The 26,508-nt window shown below is 46.8% G+C and overlaps 2 protein-coding genes across 3 annotated transcripts; both read left to right on the forward strand.

Annotated features, from left to right (window-relative positions):
* The first annotated feature begins 1,472 nt into the window (after positions 1–1,472).
* kctd12b (potassium channel tetramerisation domain containing 12b) lies at positions 1,473–4,554 on the forward strand. Its single transcript, XM_029846887.1, has 2 exons — positions 1,473–2,039; positions 2,083–4,554. Exon 2 carries the CDS (start codon positions 2,167–2,169, stop codon positions 3,016–3,018), a length of 852 nt encoding a protein of 283 aa, XP_029702747.1. The 5' UTR covers positions 1,473–2,039; positions 2,083–2,166; the 3' UTR covers positions 3,019–4,554.
* Positions 4,555–5,132: 578 nt separating this feature from the next.
* On the forward strand, positions 5,133–14,013 carry LOC115252287 (formin-like protein 8). 2 transcript variants are annotated; one of them, XM_029846889.1, is made up of 2 exons: positions 5,133–5,880; positions 12,429–14,013. In XM_029846889.1, the coding sequence occupies exon 2, from the start codon at positions 12,437–12,439 to the stop codon at positions 12,989–12,991; it is 555 nt and encodes a 184-aa protein (XP_029702749.1). In that variant the 5' UTR covers positions 5,133–5,880; positions 12,429–12,436; the 3' UTR covers positions 12,992–14,013. The 2 variants fall into 2 exon arrangements, with proteins under 2 accessions (XP_029702749.1, XP_029702748.1); XM_029846888.1 differs by having other exon boundaries at positions 5,133–5,874.
* Positions 14,014–26,508: the final 12,495 nt, after the last annotated feature.

Below are 26,508 nucleotides of genomic sequence, written 5' to 3' on the forward strand. Positions count from 1 at the left end.
GCTGTCAGAAACAGCTGAGATCGATGCGTCCGCTGCTGCACAAGAGGCAAGAATTTAGAGCGGGAGCGCTCTTTGGTATCGCTCGGAACCACGTCTGAGCCTATTTTTAATCATCGTCCACCACAAACATGACAGTGCTAAGTGCCTGTGGGGGCCATCAGTCTGATGGGGATTGACAGAAGTACACCGGTAATCCATCTGCAGCAGAAGGTCAAACTAATTTAGTTGATGTAGTTGCGCGGTCCAGTGTTTTTGGGGGGGTTGGGGATCAATGGGCTGTGGTCTTGGATGGGATTAGAGCATCAAAGCTGCTATTAAAATATTGGAGATGTTTGGAGGGACGGAAATATCTCACTTACTCTGCAGTAATGTCATATTTAGACACGGTCGTGGTGTTGCAGGGCATGACCCCTGCGTGGTTCAGGATGGGATCCTCTCATTGACAGACTCCTTCCAAACGACCACTAGATGATGTGGTGTCCCACGTAAACCACGGCAGCCCAGTCGGGTCTAGCAGGGCGCGACACAGGGCGCCAGCTGGAGAGAGCGCCACCGAGTCCTCTGGGACGTCGGTGCCAGAACACTGGGAGCGGAATAGTCCTGCTGATTAGTCTGAGAAAGGACAGTGTGATGGGCCGGCCATGGGACAAAGAGCAGAAATAGCTGACAGACTGTTGACTGTGCAGGTTTCTCTGACTCACCCATGAGCCTTACTGGTGCACTGCTGCACTCTGTGGCTGCGTCATGTGTTGCGTCATGTGTCACCCTGTTGTGCACAAATTGTGTTGAGTTAATTCAGTAATGAGGGATGATGCAATTTAATGCCTTCTATAAAGAAGGAATGATCCACTTGGAAAAACCAGTAAAAATGGAGAAATAAATCATGGTTTTCTAGGAGCAGCCCAGTTCTTGTCTCGCCACACCTGTTGCTTAATTCTCATTATTTATATATCTAAATATATATACTGTGTTTGGTGAGCAAGTGTCTTCTGGACTTGGAGATTCATAGTGATTGTAATATTAAAGAGTTAAAAATGAAGCTTTTTGTGATGATAGAATCATCGTGTACTGTATTGTGTGGAAAGCAAAATATTTTCTTAGATCATTCACTAGATGTCGCTGTTATCCTTACGGGAGGCCACCGCGCGCTCATTATACTAAGCGCTCTAAAATTAATCTATTTGAGTACTTGACTTGTTTTTTAACAAAATGCCGGCGAAATTGTGAAAGTTAAATTAAAGACTTTATAATAAATCGACCATAAGGAAACGCGTGAACTGATGATGGGCTCCTGCGCCCACTTCTTGTCGCTCTCGTGCGTAAAAGACGATAAGATGCGGCTGTAACCACAAACGGACCCGGGGAGTCCTACGGCTCCTCTGATTTTTGTTTACCGAACACTTTTCCAAGCCGCCATCAGGTCGATTTTCACACTTTATAAAGTGACATTTCAACAGAAGCGCGACATCGTCCGCTTGTCCGGGATGGACCCGGCTCGCGACGGACCGGCGCGTGACCGCGGGTGGGCGTGGCCGGTCGGGATGAGCGATCCATCCGCTGTTCCGCTGCGGCGGGGTGAACAGTCTGGCGCGGGGAGCGGAGCGTGTGGCCGCAGAAGTGATGGGCAGCGCTGAGCTCTTTTCACGCACCTTCCTCGCCTCGCTGCACGTCTTCGAATTCTTCTTCATTTCGCGGCTTTCTGCATTTCGCGGAGCCCAGGAACTATGGATTGCCTAATTAAAACTGGTCGACCTAATCCTGTTTGCGCCAGACCAAACGTCCGCAACTAGAGTAAGAGAAGTTGTTACGAACACTTGTGCAAGTTGTCTTTTTTCCTGCTCGGAGAACAGGTGTCAAGAAAGGATTTCAGCGGATACCGCGTTTATCTGTGCGTAACGGACGTGGGCGTAAATCTTCTTTCAACTCTCCCTGAAGGTGTTATGTTTTAGGAATTATGTGTGGACGCTCAGAATAGAAGGTGCGTTTGTGTTTTTTTTTTTTTCTTATCTTTTCTCTAAAAAGCTATTACTGCGCGCGTACTTGTGTGCTTAGTAGTTTTTAGCGACCATCAAAAAAAAAAAACGCAGGACCTCAATATTCGGTCGTCACATACCCAAGGCCGTTTTTAAGCCGCAAATTAGTGCACCTGTGAGACAGAGTTAAGCCATGGCTTTACCAGATAGTGGCATATCTGCGGAGGAGGTCCCCTTCCCAGAGATTATAGAGCTCAATGTCGGTGGCCAGGTGTATATAACGCGTTATTCCACACTCACAAGTGTGCCAGACTCTCTGCTTGGGGAGATGTTCAGCCGGAAGTCAACCAAAGGACTGGCCAGAGACACAAAGGGTCGCTTCTTTGTGGACCGTGATGGTTTTTTGTTCCGTTACATCCTCGACTACATGCGCGACCAGCAGCTGGTTCTTCCAGACCACTTCCCCGAACGGGGGCGTCTGCAGCGGGAGGCCGAGTTCTTCAACCTGCCAGAGCTTGTAAAGCTGCTGGCGCCAAAGATCAGCAAGCAGAACTCTCTCGGTGACGATGGATGTCAGAGCGACCCGGAGGACTCCTCCCCAGGGATCGACACAGCCCGCAACCTGGGCTCCTATGGTGCCGCCTCCGCCGCCTGTGCCAGCCTGGTACCTGGCAGCATGGACAACAAACGCTCCGGCTTCATCACCATTGGTTACAGAGGCTCATACACCCTGGGCCGTGACAGCCACACCGATGCCAAATTTCGCCGGGTCGCACGGATTATGGTCTGCGGCAAGACCTCCCTGGCTAAAGAGGTGTTTGGGGAGACGCTGAATGAAAGCCGCGACCCCGACCGCCCCCCTGAGCGCTACACATCGCGCTACTATCTCAAGTTCACCTTCCTGGAGCAAGCGTTTGACAAGCTGGCTGACGCGGGCTTCCACATGGTCGCCTGCAATTCCACGGGAACCTGCGCCTTTGCCCACGAGCAGACGGACGACAAGATCTGGACCAGCTACACTGAATATGTGTTTTACCGTGAGTGAGAACATCAACACTGTCCCCTCCAGTCCCCTCCCCTGTCTCAGACCGACCCCTGTTCCAGCCTCTCTGATGGCTCCTGCACCAGTAGATGTTGTTCCGCTCCACCTCCCTCTGCAGCCTCCAGCTTTTACCCCATCAACTGCACCCAGCAGTTGCTCTGACTCCTCACAGTTTGTCTGCGGGTCCAGTCTACAGCCCTCAACCCTAATCCCCCCCCTGTTTTCAGGTCCAGCCCTTCAACCCCACCCCAGCCGTTCCTACAAAGACCTTCTCATTTTTTGTACTTTTCGTCTTGATTCTGTAGAGGTGAAGCACAATACTGAACTGAAGAGCTAATTTCGTTAATTTAACGCCCAACGTGTGTGTGTGTGTGACTACTGAAGCAGTCACGGGCGTCGGGGAAAGGGCTTCAAAGAGCGGCCGTGCTTTACTCTGCCTACAGATTAGACTCTCCTGCTCCTCTGAACTAAAATCACCAAATAATTGGACATCTCGTCAGCCTTGAGGGACACCAGCGGGCCCCGGACGAGAACAAAGTCAACCACAAAAATCTAATTTCCCTCCATTTTTATTAAGTGTGCTAAGTGCTGTGTGCTTTGAAATGTGCCATAAAGTATTTTGTCTGTTCAGCTGTGGTTATGAATGAAAGGTGATGATCCACACGAAGAAACAGGCTTTGGTGTTTGTTTGTTTTTCTTCTTAAAGCACAAATATCAGATTTGGAGACAGAAAGGAAACATGCTGTACAAAGGAGCTCGCAGTATTTCGTTCACCCACGCAGGTCAGGTGGAAGGTGTTACATCACCCGCTGCCCACTCTTCGTTTCCTACCCTGACATTTCTCTGCTCAATTAAATGGTCACTTGTGTATTTTTGTAAACAGTGACGTGGTTTAAGAAAGCCTCCGGGTCACACTCTGAGTTCCACGATTTCTCTTTCCTCACGTCAGTGTTCATTGAAACTGTTGCATATTTGATGGCGGGCGCTCACTGGCTCGCTGAATACCCCGTCATAACTGGTCCGACCACACTGTAGCAGTCATTTTCTCAACATTGTAGCATTATGAGGACAGTATAAGTGAAGTCACCAAGGTTTTCTTCTTTGGTGGTGGTGGTGGGGGAGGGGGGTTCCATAGCTGTAGCCTCAGGACAGGTCTGCACATTATACCTCAGACTGAATCCAGCACAAAATTTAGGTGACGGCATCAAACTAGGGGCACACTTTGAGAAGTAGCTGAAAGCCTGTCAGGCTCGGGCTACGGCGTGAGAGCGGAGGAGCCGCGGCGACACGGTGGTGCAGTGCTGGGAGGTGATCTGACAGTGAGGATACGTGTAAACGGAGACGTCCCAAAGCCGTATTGTGGTGTTCCAGTGTGATAACGTGCTGTTGACGTGTCAGAGCAGCTGCAGCCTGTCGCTGCAGTCTTTGCTAGCAGTTATTTGCCAAATAAATTATATATATATATATAAATATATATATACATGCTGTGTTTTTAACGGGGGTTTTGTTTTCAGCTTGTAATAAAAGGTGGCAGCATTGAACGATCCTCGTCATCCGGCAGTGATTCTCTTCCATATTTTTACTCTATCATTTCTAATGACATAAAAGGTGACACAGCATTTGCTTAAGGCACAGCTATCATAATCTTGTTTTTTTTTTACTGTCTTCTATTTTTGGTTGGGGTCCTTTAACCCAGCTGGGACACAAATGAGGCACCTTTTTAAATTCACGCTGGCCATAAAAAATCCAGGAAATACAAAAGTCAGGCGCACGCTACTGAGGCAGCCTCTTCCTGTTTTAGAATGTCTGACTCACATTTTTAACTACAGATTATCCCATGCTAATTACCTTAACACAAACCTGATCTCAGTCTGGCCTAGATAGAGGCACAGCGGAGGAGCGTCACAAAAACTGATGAAAATTTAATGTTGCTGCCTTCCTGGAAAACAATTTTTCTTCTTCCTATTTTCCTGCGGTTCATGACAAACCCTCAGAGAAGGCGACAATATCACAGCTGTAGAGTCTCCACCGTCCCAAACACAGTGTCACACAGCATTCCTCTGTGAGTATTTCTGGCATGCCGCCGCTACACGGGAGCAACCAGGTCAGTCATTAGCACAAGCTTGCAGAAAAACACACCTTGAATGTGAAATTCCAGAGTGTCTGTTGAAGCCAACATTCAACAGAAAACTTGTGAGAAGTGTTACCGCTCTGTGACCGTAAAAGCAGCCGTCAGCCAGAGCTAAATATGCTGCATGGGTTTACGATTTCCCTCCCATTTTTAATAACATTGTGAAACTTCAAAGTGTAGCATGAGGCACCGAGGACGCAGATTCCAGTGTATCACAAGTCTATGGATAGAAAATGTATTCGCTCTGCATCTTCTGGAAAATCAAAAAGCATCGCTCATTTTTTCAGCTGCTGCACATTCCAGTCAATTAAACCCTTTCAGTTTATTTCATTTCTCCTCATATGCTCCAAACTTCTAACCGAGTGGGTTAGAAGTTTGATTGTTTTGGTTAGTTTTCCTCAGGCTGTGCCGTTAATTATTAAACTCCTCGCAGGGAAACACGAAAAAGGAAATGTGGTCTGAGAGGACAAAGTTGGTCTCTGTACCCTGATGCAATGATTAGAGCCATGTTGTGCTACTGTCCCTGAAGGCAGCATCGCGTGGTTAACGGCTCAATCTGTTTTCCCCCATTAGAATGAACTCATTGTCTCGTAGCCAGCTGGGTCATCACTTCCCTGCTGGAAAGACAGGCACAAGACAGCAGAAGAAGAGCAGAAACGGATGTATATCTCAAACACAGGACAGGAAACCGGCGGAGGAAGCCAAGTGATGAGACGATAGACGACCTGGTAAATGTGAGCTGCGACGGGGGTGGCGGGGGAATTGAAGCGAGGAGGCTTTTCTGCTCATCCCTTCCTTCCTGAGTGGACTCAAGCCTGAGCCGCGTCTCAGAGAGGTGCTGGAGCGCCCACACAAAAACAAGGCTGTGACTGGGCCACGCTGTCGTGTGTTCCTCTGAAGCCCATCTGCTCTTTCAACACGCACAGGGAGATTCAGATAGAGCGCAGCATTATTGATCCATGGCAAAGTTAACTTATCACTTCATAACGCGATCACATTACATCCAACCCCTTAGCTAGAAGACCTAGATCCACATTGAAAAACAAAAAAACTAGGTAAATAGTGAAAATAAGGTTAGTTGAATTGTTCTGAGGCATTATCAGGCCCAACTCCCTTCTTCATCGTGCAGCCAACCTCCTGTTGCCTGACCTCGCCACTGTGGCTCTGTTTTGTGTTTTTGCCCATGCTAATGTTTTTGCGAGACATCTGGGAAGGGGCGGGATGGTGGGGGGGTGGCATGCTGGGGCATTGACCTGGGCACATGCCCTCTCTAACAAATATGCTGAGCCGGCAGTCGGGATCTCCCAGAACACACAAACAGTGCACCGCTGGGGGTGGGGTGGGGGGGGGGGTGCCATGAGAGGATGCAGAATGGCTCTCTACTACCAGATTAATGACTCAGTACAGCAGCAGCTTCAAGCTAATTCAGGATTAGGGAATATTCTAATGGAGAGTGCTTGATTCCACGCGTGAAGGTTAAGGGAATCACCTTTAATGGCTCAACACGCCACTCCGCCTTTTTGGGCTGTGTGTTCTTCAACCTCCAGCGATGGCAGGTCAGGCTGAAGGTGGATCAACCAGCATAACTGCTCCATCAAAAATCATCTGGCAACTGGCCAAGAGGACGGAGCGTGCACGGCCCCGAGGTCCACCACGGGCTAGCTGACATGTGACATGTGTGAAGCAGGAGATGCGCTGGCGTATGACAGTCGGCACGTGTGCACTTAAGTGTGCGAACGTGGATGGGCGCAGGCAGCCACATAAGCGGGTATGCAGAGTACAGTAGCACTGGCTCAGGGCATCTTTAGCTCATTGTGTCAGGTTATTTATAGGGAGCCAGGCATTGACTCAGATGTGTTCTGCTACTGTGCTCCCAGCATGGGTACATATGCTACTATTCCTCCTCCACGCTCTCCTCGTCTTCCTCATCTTGGAACACACTTTCCCCCCAGAGAGCCGATATTACAAAGCGTCACATCCTCTGAATACCACGTGTACTCCCTCGTGGAAGGTCAGGGGTCGAGAATTCAGAGTAGGGAGCACATTCGGGTTAATACAGGGCGCTGGCTTCGCATTCCTCTCTCTCTCTCTGTTGAGTTTTATTTATCTCTGCTACCATTTTCCTCATCGCACATTTCTTTTCTTCTAAAGATGGGGGAGGAAATTACCGATATAGACCATTAGCCAGATCTGTATTTTTGAAAAAAGAAATCTAAAATGGCTCCTCACATGACAGTTCCTCATCACAAAGATGGAAACCGGAGCAGAAGGACCCCGGATTGAGCAACCCGAGGTGGAAGTTGTGACAGTTGCCGTGCAAAGACCGTTGAACATACTCATGCAGCTCATGCAGTTCCTGAACTGTTTCATCACATGCAAAACATTGCATCTGTAATTAGGGATTAAGAAAACAGCACAGAAATTCTCTCCAGTAAATTGACTGTCACAGACATGCGACATCACTCTAAAGGAGATAGATCAGCACACATGTATATTTAATAGCATATATTTAACATATATGCTTTATTAATGGGCCAAAGATGCACAAACAGCTTGTACCCAAACACCAAATACTCTATGTTCAAACGTAAAGTTTAATATACTTTCATGAATCTATGGTTAAAATACATAATCAAATTCATTCTGAAAACGTATATGACATCTTAAATGCTGATAGGATGAGGCTTGTGTGCACGTGTGAGCGCGCGTGTTCAGGGAATTAACTGCCTTTTGAAAGAAGAAGAGATAACGACAGAGAAAAGAAAATGGGTTGGCAGGAAGATGCTCTTCTGTGGGTGTTTGTGTGCTCGACGAAATCATAATGAACACATGTGAGCGAGGACCGCCTGGATGTGGGAGTAAGGGGGCTTAGCAGCGTCAGAGGAATTATCCTCCGGGGGGGATGGGCTCCGTGTTTTCCTCCGCCGCTAAGCCTTATGGAGGAGAACGGTGAAAGAGCATACTCAACCCTGTTCCGGGGGCCACTTCTCCGGGGATAGAAGCAAAAGCCAAAGCACTTTCTCACAGTCTCTCCTCTCTGGTTGCCTGGCTTTCCCATCTGTTCACTGTGACACATCCCTCCCCTTTTCCATCATTACTGCTAATGGCACGTTGTCTTTCACCCTACCTGATCTCTTAACAAACACCCCGAGAGACAGATTTGGTTTTTTTCGCTGAAGAAACTTCCAGTGACCTTTGACAGCAGGCTTCTTAGATACTTGAGATTTCACAGCACTCCGCGAGGGTTCGAGATACAACAGAATACAGATTGATCAACACTGTGTGATGGAGGCATTATTGAGGAAAGGTCCTGCTAACACATGGATCAGGCATCTAAATGCCACGGCAATCAGCGGTTGGGAACGTGGCGAGGCTGTGACATTTTGTGTTAATGTGCAATCAAAGAGCCAGATTCCAAGTGGCTAAAAGCATTTAGCAGCTAATTGAAAGTTGTGCTAAAGAGCTTGGGCAGTTAGTACGTGTGTATACCCACAGTTGCTGTGCAGCTGCAGTCATTCCTGTCTTTACTTGAAGAATGCTGATGTGAAATGACGTCATTTTCAGACATAGGAGAAGGTGCGGAGAGGTTTGGAAAATGCTTCCCAGCTCTGTTCTGGTTGTTTTATTTATTACCTTCACAAAAAAACAATGCCTGCACGACTCTGACCAGGACCCTGGAGTTAAAGGGAAATGAGGGCGATGTGCATTAAATAAAGGAATGGTTCACAGAAACTTCCGTCACTCGTATAATGAAACAGTATCAGAGGCGATCGGAGCTCGGCAGCATGTTCACCAGAATCTGGGGCTGGTTTAAAGGCTTTGCTGTCTGTCTAACAAGGCTGCAAATAGGCCAAACAAGCATGTTGCCAAATTATTTAGAGACCATTTGGTTTACACTTCTGTCGCTCATCAATGATGGAAGTTCATTCACTTTTTTATGAACCAGTGAATTCTTAATCGTGTATTAGTGGGACTCGGTTTCAGCCCAGTGGGGACACTGACTAAATGGTCCTGTGAGCTGCAGCTAAGAAGCCCCAGCAGACTTAAATTTTCCTTTCCTGCAGCTCGACGCATCCAGGAAAATCAAAGCTATCTGCCAGCTTACATTTTGGAGGCACTTCAACGTACCACCCTTCACGACCTCTGCTTGACCTCTGTTCAGATGTTTGTTCTGCTCCAGGTCACAATAGACTTGAGCACAGCAGACAGACGCTTGTTCTTTCAAAGCTCGGCCTCAATGTTCAACTGATCAAGGACGCTGTTAACACTTGCACAAACAAAAGAGCGGCAGGCACGTGTCTGCCGTGAGCAACAGCGGCGAGGAAGAAGAGGCTTTTTAGAGAGCAGAAACCTCAAGCAGAAGCCGGCTGTAGGCTGACGCCTGACGCCACAGCTCTCACAACAGATCTCTCATTTACTGTGTTTAATAATGTACAAAAGTACGAGTAAAGCAGACTAATTTGACTGCTTTCGTTCTCCTTTTTGTCCTTGACTAATGCAGGATCGCTCTGGGATGGAGCTCTTTAAAAATGAGTGAGTCTAATGATGACCAGGTCAATCAGCCCGCGGCTGTGTTTTAAAATTCACCGCGCGGGCCGACAGGTGTTGTGACCTGAGAGCGGGCAGAATCGAGCTGCGGCATCGTCTCCATGGAAATGCCACATTGAGTCGAGGGATCCAGAGCTGCACAAATGCATAACAATGCGTAAAACTGCACATATATGGTCTCCTCCTGCTGTCGCGGAGGGCGGCTCCTATTGCACAGCCTTGGAGGTGGCTGTGGCGTGTTCTGTGCATGATTACCAAGCATTCAGCTCACCGCCGATATCAAACATCTGCTTTGTGAAATGAGCAGCACGACGCCTAATGACAGTCTGTGTCCCTCCACAGATGTGTAATCAGACATGCTAATGCTATGTTGTTCTGAACAAATGCATTTAGCCCGAGATGTAACCAATGATTTCTTCAAAAAATAACTACAGATTATCAGTGACTGAGCTTTTTGTACTCTATCATCTGCGTAGAAGAGAGAGGGCGGCCTGAGTAAAAGTCTTTTTTCTAAAATCTTTTTGTCTTCCCAAACAACACGATAATTTCCACTGTCTGGCAACTACAGCTGCACCCTCAAGGCCGTGACACCCTGCAGTCAAGGTCCAACCCAGCTCAGGCCTCCATCAACAAGGGCAAGGCTGACGCTACAGATTACTGATAATTAGCAGGCAGATTAGAGGCCAGGTATCCAGATGGCTTGCAGGGGGGGGTGGATCGTCAATCCTAACAACACATTTACCACCCGTTGTGTGGAAAGAGACACATGAGGCCAATAGAAGGGAAAAAAAAACCACTACCACTGCTCCAGGTGCAACTGTTTATATTTAGTGTGCAAATGTGTTTGCTTAGTAGTCACACACTCACACACAGTTTTGTCCTGCTATCTTTGTGGGACCTTAACATGGACTTTCTTTCCATTTTCCATTCCATTGTTTTCCACATATTTTGGCACAGATAACTTTTTTTTGAGGGGGGGGGTTAATTTGTCAGTTACAGTCTCAACATGAACCCTGAGCTTAACCACTTTAAAGTGCTCAAATACCAACCTGGGAATTAATGATGATTAAATGATCAGAGCTCACAAACAAGGCACACGCTGGACTCCAGGCAGGCAGCGGGAGAAACGTCTGCACCTCCACCATTTGACATGAGCATCATTTCCTGTTTTATGAGATGGGCGACAGAGATGATTTGTCCTGTGGCAGGAAGTGCACTGTGAACACCATCATGTGAGTGACGTGCCTTTCCTGCTCGTTACCCCCCCCCCTCCCCTCCCTCTGAAGAGCTGACAGGCTGCAGCAGGAGGTTAACTCCGGCTGCGCTCTCGTGCAGCGCCGAAGCTCCTAGAGAGGGATTTTGTTTGAGGTCACGCTAAAAACCTTGCTGCAGTTTTATTTGTCTCTGTCTGGAGAACATTTTCTAAGCGTTTCCTGTAACGTTTGCGTCCACATTGATGTAAAGGAACAATAAGAAAAGGCTTAGATATCTTCTGCTGAGCTTGTGCAGCTGCACAGCTTTGCATCACTTCCTCTTGAGAGGGACTATCTTGTTTGCTCGCTTGCAGAGCGGCGCCTGCAAAAACTCTGCGGGAAGCGGATCAAATGACACAAAAACCACAACAATAAAATGCCACAGCGGGCTGGGGCCAATATTCACTATCATCCAGCCTCAAATAGATTGTGGCGTGTCCCCATCTGTGGTTGGACCATGTAATTATTAGAAATACGCTTTCAAAACTTAGTTCACAGTTTGATGTTGTGCAAATCAGAATCAGAGGCCGACTACACACCGGAGCTGTCTGCATATGAGAGCAGACAACTCCAACGGTCTGATGGCGCCTCAGACTGAGAGCAATGTGCACGTGCCCTGTCTGAGTGGTGACAATCCTCCCACCCTCAAGTGCAAACTCACCACACCGTGAAATATGCCATGTGAGGTTGGGGCGTCACACTTCCATTCAGCTTCAGAGTCCCCTCTTTTAATACGAGCACCTTCACGCAATAAAAACAGAGGTCTTTTATCCTGTCTTTTAGCTGCGAGTCCTCCGCCGCTGAACCGCCTTCTCCTAATTTCGGTTTCTGTAATTACAACAGAGCTTGTGCCACCGTGTGCATTTTTGTACCCTGGGAGGCAGAATTGTGAAGCATAAAAGCTGCCAAACACACATCGCTGACACACTTCGATAAGGCAAAGAATAAAAGCACAAATCCAACTATATTTATTCCTTTAATTGGCTGTTTGCCCTGGTAGCTTCTGAAAATGACAAAAATGAAAAGCTGGTGTGGATCCTGGGGGAATTGGGGGTGTGTGAAATGAACATACAAAGCACTGTGTTATTGAACTGAGTATTTTTAAATTTTATTTATCTAAGTTAATACACGTAGAGTAATTTAAACTTGAGTAAGGGTGTTTTAGCTCAGCAAAACTGTTTTTAATCACTGTTTAATTACAGACATTTCTCTTTGTTTTAGTGACGTGTGTGGACCAACTTTACTGACTCTCGTGGCTTCTGAGCTGCTCACTGTAACTATACTTACATTTCAGAATAGTGGGGCTAATGTTTGCAATGAATACCACACAACCCACTAAACTCAGTCCATAAATATGTGAATATGTGGTCAGTGTGTGGGGGGGGGGGTGCTGCAGCGAGTGCTGGTGCTGTGAGTATATGGAGCTTTTCACAACTTAGCAGCGCATCTTTGATGGTTTTTTGTCTCTTCGTCTGCTGCAGGTAGTTCGATGACATTGTCTGAGGTAACAACCGCCGACCCCCCAACCTTAACCGAACTGATGACCTCTCAGCGAGAGCCTGCTCGGACTCTACCGCAGCTCCCCACCACCGGTTGCCGAACCCAAAGCCTTCCAGAGACTAAATGCATCGGCATTCCAGACATACGCAGCCAGGCGCCTCTGGATTCCCCATTGTCTCTTCCACCTCCGCCCCCACCGTCTGGGGACGCCCCTTACCTGCCACCACCTTCACCACCAGGCCTGCCTCCACCTCTGCCATCCAAGCCCACCACCAACTCCAGCACGCCCCTGCTGGCAACACTGGCCCCCGCTGAGAGCCCCCAGCGACCAACGGCGCTCCACCTAAAGACGCTGCCCCGTCCCACTGTCAAGGAGAATGGCGGCCCTCCTCTGGGAGTGGATGAGGAGGAGGAGGAGAGGAAGCTGCTGGAGGAAGAGCTGAAGAAATGCATTGAGGATGTTAAAAAGATCCACTTGCCCCGAGTGTTTCCAGATCGTAAAAGACACTGGCAAAGTGACTTGCTCAGGAAGCACAATGCCTAGACGAATGCCCTGTGGCTGTGACAGAGGCACGTTTTTGCGTTCAGACTACGGCTGCTTCAGTTTGTCTCACTGCAGACTTTGCTGCGCTGTTCCTTTGGTGCTTGCTGACACGGAACGGTCATTATACATCGGTATTGGTGTCATCCCTGACCCCCTGTCCAAAAAAAGTGGTTTTGGATGTGTTTTAAGCGTACACCTGCGTATTCCAGGCTTCTAATGGAGCTTTTCAGCTTTATTCATCGCTGTGCTGACAAAGGATGGAGAAGTAATGGGTTGTGAAGGTGTGAAGGACTCTCTGCAGGTCTACCGGAGCCTTTGACGCTTGCTTTTGCATGCCGGAGCAACTAGATGAACGAAGCGTAGTGCACGTTTAGCAATCACCTTGGAAACTGTATTTGGCTTTCCCCATCCATGCGGATTTCCATGGACATTTTAGGAAATTGAATGATTTTAAGTAGTTTAATTTTTGCCAACACATATTTTAGTTCATTCTTAATTTTCTGTCCTTCTCTTCGTCATGAACTCACTGACAAGTGAGGGGAAAAAAGTAAGATGTGGGAATTTTTAAGGCTTCGACTGCTGATGCAAAATAAAAAGCTAGAAGTGAAATCTCTGGTGCTCGTCGTCTGAAATATCTCACCTCATCAATATTAACGCCCCAACTTCAAAGCCTCTCTTCTCTCTACCGGTGATTCAGCTCTGCAGTTTGGTTCACTTTTTGTGGTTACATTATCATCAAACTTTGGACTGAAAAGAATCCCAAATGAGAATGCAGCGTTCCGCGTAGTGGATAATCACAGATGGTTGGGCTGTGGAAAGATAATGACAATAATGACTATACGAACTAGTGATCGCCTCCATTTGTTCCTCTAACTGCTGCTCTGCATAAAGTGCTCATCCAGCTTCACTAATGAATTACCAGGTGTGTGTCTGTGTGTGCGCACTCATGTTGATTTATGTTTCTGACTGTACTCTTCTTTTTATTGTTAAATGTATTACATAAATGAAATTCAATAAAATGCAATCATGAAATTTGTCTTTAAAATTGCGAATTCCTCACAAAGCTCAATTATTATAATACAGTGAGAAATCATGTGTTTAATAATGGAACGACAGACATTTGGCTTTAAATTCCCTGTTCTTGTGAGAGCCTAACGTTACAGAAGCTGAACAAAACAGTCTGGCTCAATTATCAACGCTGAAGAGAGAATTTTGCACCATCAGAAGATGTCAAAAGCTGAGAAAGATGGTTTAAATATGGCACAGCAAGGATAAATCGACGTGCAAAGCCCGCTGAAAACTTCAGAAATGAAAAATGGGCAACGTCCCCGGTGGGATTAATAAAGTCAGGAGTGACAGCAGCAGTTTTATCAACCGTCCACTTATTACAAAAGGTATAGATAGATAGATAAGATAGATAGATAGATAGATAGATAGATAGATAGATAGATAGATAGATAGATAGATAGATAGATAGATAGATAGATAGATAGATAGATAGATAGATAGATAGATAGATAGATAGATAGATAGATAGATAGATAGATAGATAGATAGATAGATAGATAGATAGATAGATAGATAGATCCTTTTCAGCTGCAAACGAAAATTCCCCTCAGCCGGTTTGAAAGTCTGGTGCAGTAATTTGGAGAGAGTATTGGGCTCACGGCCCGGCAGCAAACAATGGTCCTGATGGACAGAACTCCGTTTCTGGGCCCCAGTAAAGAGCTTCTAATAAGGTCAGTCCGCTCTGTCAGTCCAGAGCGCCTCTGCTCTGATACGCCCACCTGCACATGTCTCAGGTTAATGTTGTTGGCCGAGACGGAGAAGGTTTTATCTCATTAAACATAAAAACACAGTTTTATCTCCCCTGCTGAACTGGAGACACCCTCCTGCTCTGAGAGGAGGATTAACAACACATTCGGGTTTGTCCCCGTCCTGAGGGCCCTCTACACACCAGCCTATTGCTCTCCGGAGATGCACTGACGGCATTAATTTACTCTGATGAGCATTTCACCCCATCTTGAGAGTCAGGCAACATCCACCTGCTCGCTGATTGGCTGAGAAATGCACAATAATGATTTTCTCTTCACGGCTCTTCCGAGGACGCAGCGCCGGTGTGGACAGAGAGGGCGTCGTCATCACGTACAGAGAGGCACTTCTTCCTGTTTAAAAACCCCGGTAATGGTGGCAGACGCTGCACAGTCTGCTGTGTTGGAGGGCTGCTGGACAAAACACACTTCACCATCTCAAAATAGAACCCGCGAGTGTGGGGCTTCGCTACAGGAACCTGTTCACTTCCTGATTCCCTTTGACCCGTTCTCTTCTGTCTCCGCTGTCCTCTGAAGCTGGCCTTTATTACACTGTGAGCATTTGATCTGTGGCCCAACCTTGCCAACAAAGGGAATGCTGAAGCTTTGAGATGAGAAGGTAAAGCAGTCTAGATAGAAAGAGATTATTTTCATAAGGAGAATAATTGAGCTAACACTATGAATCAGAGCTTTGATTCTTTTGGCTGTGCAGGAGCAGAGGAACTAACCTGCATCCAGGACGGAGCCCACGTCCACACCAGTGTTGGAACAAATACCAAATATAAACTAAGAGCTTTGAGTGGGTTTTGTTTGTTTGTTTAAATGGGAAATTTAGCCAAGATGAGTCAGCTCTGTTTCCAATCTGAACACCAGCGAAATGAAAAAGAAGGGACGACTTCCTGAGCCTTCCTGCATTAATGAGAATTTCAAATGGCCGGCAACACATTAGCATCTAATTTCTTCAGGGCATATCAGGACCTCCTGACAGCTGAATCAGAACACCCTCCTGGTACCAAAGCGAGGAAGACTCTCATGCTTGAGAACAAACTTTGTGTGTATGAATTAAAAAGGCCTGAGGGGAGGAAGAAAACTGTGGCTTAATCATTGCACCTGAAGTAGAATCCCCCGGCCCACACTAGAGCCGACCCAACAGGATGATGTAAACAAATGTTTGTGTATTTCCTTATTACATCTACACATGTGGCTTAGCTGGTCCACACATCTGCTTTTTTCCTACATTTTCTCGTTAAATACTCCCAAAGAAGCTGGTCAGTTTACTAATTTTCCAACAGCAACTAATCAACCAAACATGTGTCAGTGTCCTTTGTGGATACTGACACATGGTTTGGTCCATGTTTTATAATAACATTTGCCTCACCGAGCAGCTTAAAATGGGTTTGCGAGGCAGTGAAGCATTAAGGCACAGTGACCTTTGACCTAGGATAGGGTGCAGAAGAGAAAACACTCAGGGGATTCCTGGATGTTCATGAGAGCGAGCTGGCTGAAAGGCTGTTGTGACCTCACCTTTGAGCACCAAAGTTTATCCAGTTCACCTTTGTGTCACCAGGATTATTCTTGATTCTGCAAAGTGTACTTACTCAAAAGGGATCCATCGCTGTGAGTGCCAGAAAACTTCAAAGGTGTCAATCAAATCGGTCACAATTCTATATTTAATCTGAATGATATTGAAGCGAAAATCTAGAAAATTAACAAGCATGGACGGCGGATAATGAGAGTCTAGTTTATTCCTCATCATTCCGGGATGGAGATGTTTGCAGATGACTGCACGTCTGATCATGTGACCTCAGCGAATGCTGGGATTGCACCAAGCAGCCTGTTATTTGTGGTGATTACACACAATCTGAAGTGTCTGAGTACCAACAAACAGGAACATATGCCCAATTTCTTTACCTGACACGTTGTCATTTAGGAGACCAAATATCAGATGAAATGGTGTGAAATGTTCCACCTCTGACGTGTAAACAAGAGGAAATGTGAATCATGTTTGTGTATATATGCTGTCTGTAAAGCTGTCCCTCCGCTCGCATTGTTCATGTAATCAGCGGGACACACATGGTGCTCCACGGAGAAGAGGGCCAGAGAGGGTGAATATGTGCCAGACTTTCACAGCCTTCCATTTCCATCATTAAAACCTGGAGCCTAATCCTGCCGCTCGTTTAATCTCCTAATTCTGCACTCCCTTTCTTTGTGCATGCGGACTCTTCCTGTTCCAGTCGCTCTAACTGCTGATTCTGAGCATTTCAGAAGGCAGAGAGAGAAATACTGAGAGAGAGACAGAGACATGGAGAGAGAGACAGAGAGAGGCTCTCATTCCCGGTCTCGGATCTCCTGGTGCACGGCTACGTGTACGTACCAGGATGTACATGGGGATGTTGCTGTGCAGGCAGAGGAGCAGCGTGGCGATGAGCTGCCGAAAGAACCGCGTGGAAAGATTCGATGACTTCATCTCCAGGAGTCACATCTAAGAGGGAGTTTGTGGGCCGAAGCGACAGATGGCCCGGCGGTCCCTTATGTGGGCCGAGTGCCTGGTTACTGCGCGTCTCAGTGGAAAATCTGACATGGCCTATGTGAACGTGACCGCCCTGTTGCTGTTTAGCATCAGGTGCTGCGTGATGGGAATGGCCTCATTTTGCACTTCGGGGGATTTATGAGTTACCAAATATAGTATCAAATATAGCGACAGGCTAATCCTCCTGCTACTTACAATGGAACCATGGCAGAACCCTGCTTCAAGGATAGCGCCGTCCTCATGGCAAATCACTGGAATTGATTCAAATCCAGCCAGGTCAATTCAGGCGCCAGTTTGGCTCGCATCGCTCGCTGCCTTTTAAAGATTGTTGCATATTTATCATTAGCAGTGGGAACCCTTCAGATGTTTCCCCCCCCGCAGCCTCAGCTGTCAACGTCAGGAGGAGCAGATCAGACAATCCACTCCCAACCACATCCAGTTCAACCTGCAGCATCGGAGGTATCTGCTTCCTGCCCTCTCCTGACTGGTTTTATCCCATCGCGATCTTCTGAACGACAGGGTGACGATTGCGTGACGTGGTGATGAGCGCCAGGAGCCGTGGTGACACTGCGCTCCCTAATGAGGCGAGGCGTCACTTTGAATTAAAGAGGAGCGCATCAGAGAGTGGGAGGAACTCTTAAGATTCAGAGAGGAAGTCACCTTTGAAACTCTGAAAGGTCCAGACAACGGCTGTTTCCGAAACCACACACTCGTTCCCTATTCACTACTCACTACATGGGGGACATGGATTGAGTGAACTACGTAGCTCACTCAATTCAAAGTTAGCTTTCGGACACTACGGACACTACGGCGCACGTAAAATGACGTAATGTTGTCGCATAATAATAGCGAACCGGTCGCCAGGAAAAGTGGCCAGGTGCATTTAATTATTTTAACCCATCCGAAACATACCCAAACACATTCAGCGGTCGTTTCTTTGAAAATGCAATATTTTACCTTATTATTATCTTTATATAATAATAATAGATTAAAATATTAAATATAAATAATAAATAAATAAATAAAGGCAAAAACATATTTAAAATGGAGGCATCAATGTTCCGCTAAAGTGAAAGAATTTTACGCTCTAGTAAGATATGTGAAACAAATAGCATAAAATAATAATAACATAATAATACATACATTTGTACGTCATCTCTCCTCGTTTATCCGCCATTGACAGATTATCACGTGATACCATAAAGGCTGATGGGATATATTACCGAGTTCAGGTGCATCGGTTGTACACTACTTTTCGCAGTGCATTGTGGGATACATTGAGTGCACTACATAGGGTCCAGCGATGCTCACTAAGAATTCGGACACTATTTCAAAATGGCGTCCACACTATTGAGTGCACTATGTAGGGTCTAGAGGGTGGTTTCGGACACAGCCAACGTGTTGAACCCCTGCAAGTGGGAAATGATTAGATTTCACTTGTGGTAGGTGATGTTGAAACACAACACATTTAAATAGGAAGTCTTTTAGGTGAAACATTATCATATAAACAATTATCCCTGTTGAGGACTCTGGCCTGTCTGCTGTTGCCATGAAGCCGGCCTCAGACGCACCCCCGGTGCTTATTTTCCTCCTTGACCTCGACGCTTCGCACGCCGGCATTAAACATGTACAGTAAATACTGTTCAAACGTTTTGTTTGCAGTCGCATCCAGTCAAACCGAAAGCAGGATTCATGCATTTCACATGAGTCGCTCCCAAGTTATTCAGAGAGGAGCGCCGGAGAGACGGGGGGATGAAAAGCATCGCCCGTGGCAGCAGAACACACAGGGACGTCTGATCTTATTGTCTCACCCACGTCTCCGCCGTGTCTCACGGACACCATCGCAAATGCAGGAAAGATGCGAGGACGTCAGAAGTGCTGCGGCTGCACTTCGCTGTGCACCGCAGGGACTGTTGTCACTGTCGCCGCTGATATTTTTGGGTTTGTTTTCACACCCTTCCAAGGGCTGCAGCGATTATTGGTTTTTACAGGGAAGTTCTGCAGGAGAAAACGTGCTATTGGATTTATTCGCCTCAATGTTGTCTCTTTAGGAGACGGTGAGACTAATCAGAGTCTATCGGAGTGTTTGGGCTGTGCGGAGTTGTGGTGGAAGCTGATGGTAGATTCCTTCAAACTCCTGCTGCGTCAGCCTGAGTCACTGCTGTGCTTTCCTGGCACCATGTAGTGCTGAGGAGGCTCTTCAACACACCCCGGCTGTACATCATCATCAGTCGCTGCGTGTGTCTGCGCGTGTTCATGTGCATCCTGTCTCCGAGCCTCTCCAGTGTCCCCTGCAAACTCCCGAGCTACAAACAAACATAATGCGGCAGCAGAGGAGCCTTGCTCCAGTTTTATTTGCTTAGTGACGCAGGGAGAAAGACAGACTTTATTGCTAATTGCTTTTTTAAATGAATAGTTGCTAATGTTTGCTAACATGGTGATACGGTTTGTTTTCCTCATTCCTGGTCCATATTATCACCATATGACAATACAGTATTAAGGCCTATGGAATTATGTTATTAACCTGAACTGACCCACTGTCAAGTGTTTCTATGCGTGCTAATATGGTTATATTCAGAATTAATCATTGAATATTTGTATGAAAGCAGACAATAAGTGTGTCAGAGGTGGGTCATTTGCATAGTCAATTATTCTTATTTCAAATTAGTAGGAGTTACAGATGCAGCATGCACTGAATGTCAACATTTGCTTGTGATTTGCATTCATACGGCGTCGATTTGTGCATGACGCTCCCACGTAGGACGACGCAAACAAATTTAAATGAAATTGTCTCAGGATGGGAAATGTGTAAACATGAAATATTTCCCAGGCAGTTCGGGCAGAGCTACAGTACAAACTCGATTGCAAACTGGAGCATTTAAGCCCCTGCTGTTTTCACCCTCAGCCCATAATAGGAATAAAATCTCTTATCTCCACCACATTTAATTAAAAATAACAATAGCACATTAGAAGCTTATGACTTGTTGCACACTTCTTCCCCTACACAGATGTAGGCTCCTTTCTTCTGCATCCCAGCCAGATTTTAGCCCATCCCTGAGGGGTTTTTGTTTGTCCCTGTATGTTAAACACACACACACACACAACACACACACACACAGCATTAGAATGTAATGTGAGGCAGAGGAAGTCTCAGACAAAACAAATGCTCTCCTGGAAATTCCATTTTTACTGTCAGAGTGGTCAGAAGACACGGCGCCTTTGAAAAATGGTTTCTCTGTTGCCTTAGAACCAGCTAAATCACATTTTGCTGCCCCAACAAGAGTGAGTAAAATTACCTCCAAAAAGGGAAAAAAAAATTACCACTGGTCTGATGTGCAGTGTTGGGTTGGTCGCAGCAACATGGCTGAATGCACATCGTGGCAGCTGCTCCTGCTGACCCATCAGCTAATCTGGTGCAGCGTAATATAGTTTAAATGGTTGACAAGGTGATGGCATGACCAGATCTGTGCTCTCTGATCCCCGCTCCACCTGAGGAATTATTACCTCTGAATTAATTGGGGGAGCTGGAGCGTTTAAAAGCGGACTCGTCTTGAGTCATCCATAATGTCTAGAGTCATCATGGCCTTCCTCTCATCTGCTCCCAAACTTATATCAAGTCTTTGTGTCCTGTGGCGGCGACAGGTGGGCGGCAGGATGCTCTCTGCAGCTGAAGTCGTGTGTTTTTTTAAATGGAGATATCGATGAAATGTGCTGGGTGGGGATGGGGGGGGGGGGGGGGGGGGGGGCTGGGGACATCAAGACATGGCAGCAGAACGCAGCCAATTAATGAAAGTCAGAACGAATGGATTAAAGTAAAGCTGAATGAGCAAAATGCTAATTCCTGCCTGTTACCCAGGCTCTGCCACCCGAATTCTCAGAGCAAAAAGTCCGTATGAAGCAGATTTTCCTTCACAAACGTTTCAAAGCGTCGTTTCTGCACAACCAGAGCGTGCTGAAGTTAGAAGGTTACCGTTGCAAATTGTCAACATCAACTCCTCCGCTGCAGGTTTCCTCCTGATCACATCCAATAGAACCTTTTTTCCCTTTTACCACAACCTCCCTGCAGAAATATTTCATTCCCGTCTCATCATCCCCTCAAACGAGCATTTATCATTTACTCATTTGCTCGTCTGTCTGGACCGACCTAATGATGGACATCTTGGGGCTCTTTTCAATGTTAGAAGCAGTTTTGGACATAATAATCTCAGACAAAGAGGCTTAAATTATACGTTGCTGATGTATATTAATGACATCGTTCCTGTTTTCCTCTCCTTCCGAACGACTGTGTGACATTGAGGCTGCATGCAGCACTCAGAATCTCAGCGGCCGTGCACTGAGTCCCAGCATGTCTCTCATTCTCACACAGTCTTTGAAAGTTTCTCACAGAGGAAACTGCCTACACCGCTGAACACATTTATTATCGGAGTGAATGCCACCTTGGTGTGTTGATCTTTATCTTCTGTCACTCTAAATTTCCCAAAAAAGACCCACTAAATCATGTCTGTCATTCTGCATTCATCCTCCATCTTAGTTTTTTTCCTGAGTGGTGAGAAGAAACCTCGGTGATTGGATTTCTAAAACTCAGCCTGTCAGCACTGCAAGATAAGTTTGGGGAAATTAAAATCTTTCCTGCGCAGTTAAATCAATATACACTATAAACAACCCTCTGGAAGTCTTAAAATGGGCCAGACATGCTTAGAAAAGCAATTAGCCCTCTGCAGGAATTGATTTGGTCCACTTCATCTTATCTGCGTTGGCATGGCCAGGCTCCTCCTCAGGATGATCAAAGGTTTTTTAGGTTGTTTTTTTTTTTCGAGCACCCGCCAACACACCAGGATTAACGCTGATTTTATCATTGCCGAGCAATTACCTGCGATGGTAATCAATGCAGACTTGCTGGTCTTAAGCAGTCTGTGGCGTCGCCTCCCGCTGCAGACTCTGCAAATTACCGTGATTCATCACGGAGCCGCGCTGCATCGCCGGCAGTCCTGAATCAATTCGCTCAAATTGCACAAACACGCTCCGCGGGGTCGTAGCTGCAGTTGTGGACGATAACTACCGTGGCGCATCCTGCAGAGACCGGCAGCCCCGTATAGGAGGAAACATTTCAAAACAAGGGTTTATCCAGGAGTAAATACATTCAAAATATGTTTTTCTCCACAACAGAAAATCTGTAAATCCTCTGAAACAGAAAAAATAAAAATAAATCTGACTGCAGTCCCACTGCATGGAGCTAAAAACCTGTAACTAAAAAGCCGTCGCGTGCTTGAGCGAGTTTAAGATGATCACTCTGCACAGAGACGGAGGCAGGGGTGAGGCAGCCGGTTAAATCCAGGGCCAGAATTCCTGCTCCACTGAGCTGAAATGGGCACATCTGGCCAAGCCGGTCATCCTTTCTTTCTGTCTTTTTCCTGGTTACGTCTCTCTTACCCTGTTCTGCCCGCCCACCATTGTGGGGAATAAAATCAGCAGGAATATCTCCTGATGACACCTAACCTGTCACATCTGGACCAGAGGAGCAGCATTGGAAGGGAATGAGAGGAGGCAGGAAGAGTTTAAACAGGAAGAATCTGTCTGCCTCGGTGTCTGACAGGCCTGAAGTATTACTGGGGAAATCAAACACACCAGAGGAACATTGCAGAGGAACTGGCTGGAGGATAGCAGGATAAATCAACAAGTGACAAAAAAGGGCAGATCCTTCGTCACGGTCCAAAGTCAGAGAAGGCCTTAAAAATTTGATTTCCCATCAAAAACAAACACATTTACACCGGAGAGGTCGTCTCAGCTGAGAATTTCAGGTAGGGTTCCATCTATTTTCTCTGCAGAGGAAACATTTGGGGAGCTGGAAGAATTGACCCAAACCAGGCATGAGAAGAGGCTGCGTCAGCCTGAACTGATCTCACATCATTTCAGAATTTTAACGGAATGTAAGCCTGCGAAAAGCCACCTCTCGCATGGTTTTGGCTAGATGCCATTGCGCAGTGATTTAAAACTCATTGCACACGAAAGTTCAATGCTGCTGCATCCCTCCTACAGCTGACTGAGTCATCGAGACCTCTGACACCAGGGACGGTTGCACTGCCTCATTAGTCTCGTCGCTGTCGAAGATATTTACAAAATCACAATTAAAAATGCCGCGAGTGAAGAGTGCTCAGCAACAGTCACACAGGCCAGTGAGACCAATGACATCGATCATTTGTCTCTAAGAAGAATAAAAATCACATTAAGCCTTCAAGACAGTACTCCTGCTCATTGGCTTCAGCTAGCGAGGACTGCTAATGGTAGCTTTGCTGCGTTTCATGTGGGAGGAAGACAATATCTGACCTTCCACGAATGACGCACATGAGCATGCATGCTATCTCATTCAGAGCGCTGTTCTGTGCAACAGGAGGGCACATCAGAACTAAAGAAACAGCTTCTACGTTCCTCCATAATCCAAACAGACTGGTGGATAAACAGCCAACACAATAAATCTCAGGCCGGCAACATTTTCTTTCGTCCAAACCCCACCCACAAGTGTAAGGGCTCAGCTGCGTGTGCGTCGGCAGTCCAATTAGAATTTTTATGAGGCGAAAGCTCCTCTTAAGAGGCACTTAAGTTGCCTACGGGTCACGTGTCTCAGTATTGCAGGGGAGCTGCAGAGAAACCCGTAGAACCTGGGATTATTATACACCGTCAATGAGGAGGCAATGAGACAAGAATAAAAGCCACTGGGTCGCTGTTAAAAGGGAACCAACGTGGTTCTGATTAAGTGGGCATATGAGCAGAATCAGTCCTGAAAGTCATAATAATCAGACGTGCAGCAGACGTTATCATGCTAACATGTGGGACCGGTTTCAATGAAGTGGCTGCAGGAATAATAGAGAGACATGCTGCTAATTAGCTTAGTGTGTGCCTCCGCCATCAGATGAACCTTTCAAAAACACAGATATGGCACAGCGGCTTGTTGTGGCTTGTGTATTTACAGCGGTGGGCTGTTTTACATTCACTGTGGGCATTCCAGCTACGCTAATTAACCGCATATCATCTTAATGCCTCTATCTCCTGCTGCAGTGTAAACAGGAGAGGCATCTTCATGTCTGAGTCACTCAAGAGGGGTGAAAAAGACAAAAAACAAGTGGGTGTATCATTTGACCTTCTGAGGTCCCTGCCATCAAATGTTGAACTTCCAATGACATCCTGCTTCTACCCTGGAGCTAACAGCTGAACAGTTCCAGCCTTCACCACCTTTACACCTTCACCAGGCTCCCATGACTACAGCTGCTTGTGTGCTTAGTAGTCTTAAAATTCATCATTTTCATTCAAATCTGTTTTTTTCAATAATACATTAACAACAGAGTAAAACAGCTGGAATGGATTCTGCTATTAATAGCTCATACATGTCAGTAGCAGCTAATTTACAGACCTTTATGCATTGACACCTATGTGATTACATGGGAATTGAATGTCCAACCTGTAAATCCCAGCGAGCTCCTATCTTTCCCCGCCATATTGGATGGAAGATGAAGTGCTTTCTTATGACTTCATGTTTTTTTTCCCCCTTGCAGCACCGAGTGGACTAACCCTTGTTTCAGTTCCAGGCTGTATTGGTTTACACTTTCCATCAAACCAGAGACAAACAGAAGGTGAGAGCAGCTCCGAGCGTAACCAGAGGCTGTCGTACCTGACCGCTGTTTACAGAGCATCAGAGGGCTTCTTCTGCTGTTTAACTCTGGCTTTACGCTCGGGAGCTCCACTCCATACAAACACACATTCCAGCCCATCTCCTGCAATGATAACATTTATTTTGCTGCAGGTGGGATGTCAGCGCACAGCGCAATGAGACTGCCCCTGCCACGAGTTTCCCATCCAGGAGGACGGGACGTACTTTTCCATTCCGCAGCCTCCTGCAGTCGCTAGATGAGAGTTGTGCCCTGAAGACAATGAGCGGCGCTGCAGCCATTTGTAATCACATCACATCCAACCCATGACAGGTGGCTTTGTGGGACGTTTTGTTTCCAGCGTTTCGCAGTCAGGTCTTTGAACGCTGACGTTCGAGCCTTTTGGCGTGCCAGAGGGGATAGTGTGTTTGTTCAGATATGAATTAAGAGCGTGTCAGATTGCGTGCTTTATCAAAGCAGCTGTCGCTCATACCCAGTCAGGGAGGACAATGTATAGACTTTAACATCTGGCTCGCCGGCTGTTTCTGCTGCCTCTGCGGAAGCGCTCTCTTATCTCGGGAATCACTCTGCTTCCTTTATGTGCTACTTTGCCAGGCATCAGTGATTCTCTGCCTCTTCCACTGATAGAGCCACAGCTTAAACCTCGAATCAGACGTCAAAGCTCGTAGGCACAAAAGAGACTGGGGCGGGGGGGGGGGAGAGAGACAAAGGCGGGATTTTACAGCTTTGAGGTTGGGAGCATTTACATCATCGGGCTTGTGAACATGCACAGAACCTGCCATTACTGCATAAAGCAAAACAGGGCCTCAGGTTGCTTGACTTGGAGCGTAAAAGCTTCACTGCATAGACTGACGACTAAGACTGAAGCCCCGTGTTTGTTGAATTAACAGAAAGACAGTTGGCGTGTTGATTCCTGCGTGTGTGCACAGAGTTGATGGCGTGTAAGACTAATGGGATCTCATCCCGCCTGATCTCACTCGGGCTGCTGTACATCCTCAACATGCCAAGATAATGTTGTTTAATTCAGGGCATGCGTGAACGGCTGATGGCTGCTGGTGCAGCTCCTAATGAGCCCAGCTGTAACTAAACATCTCCACACTTTGGTGCCAGAATTTCATCCATTTTGGGGGGAGGTTGGTTGTATAGACATGAAAATAGAAAGCAAACGTATCCCTTGATTAAACGTTCCTAAACCAGCATCACTGACATGGAGGCCGACTGCACGTGTGTCTGAGGACAAAGTAGAAAATTCTACCCAAGTGACCAAAACTCCATTAGCAGGAGACGTCTTCTGCGGACTCTCGGGGGGGGGGGGGGGGGGGGGGGGGGGCTGCAGCAGCTGACACGCGGAACAAGCCGGTGTTTGTTTTCGTTCGACGCAGGTAGCTTTGGTTCCCCTGGGAGGGCTGATGTTAATGACTCAGCTGAGGCAGCGCATAGGTGCCGCGCTGCCCTGGGCTCTGAAGAGAGCGGAATAAAAGCTAGTCACAAAAGGCTAATTAGTCTTTCAAATGT

The sequence above is a fragment of the Takifugu rubripes genome, chromosome 14, assembly GCF_901000725.2.
Source record: "Takifugu rubripes chromosome 14, fTakRub1.2, whole genome shotgun sequence".
Classification (NCBI taxonomy): Eukaryota; Metazoa; Chordata; class Actinopteri; order Tetraodontiformes; family Tetraodontidae; genus Takifugu; species Takifugu rubripes.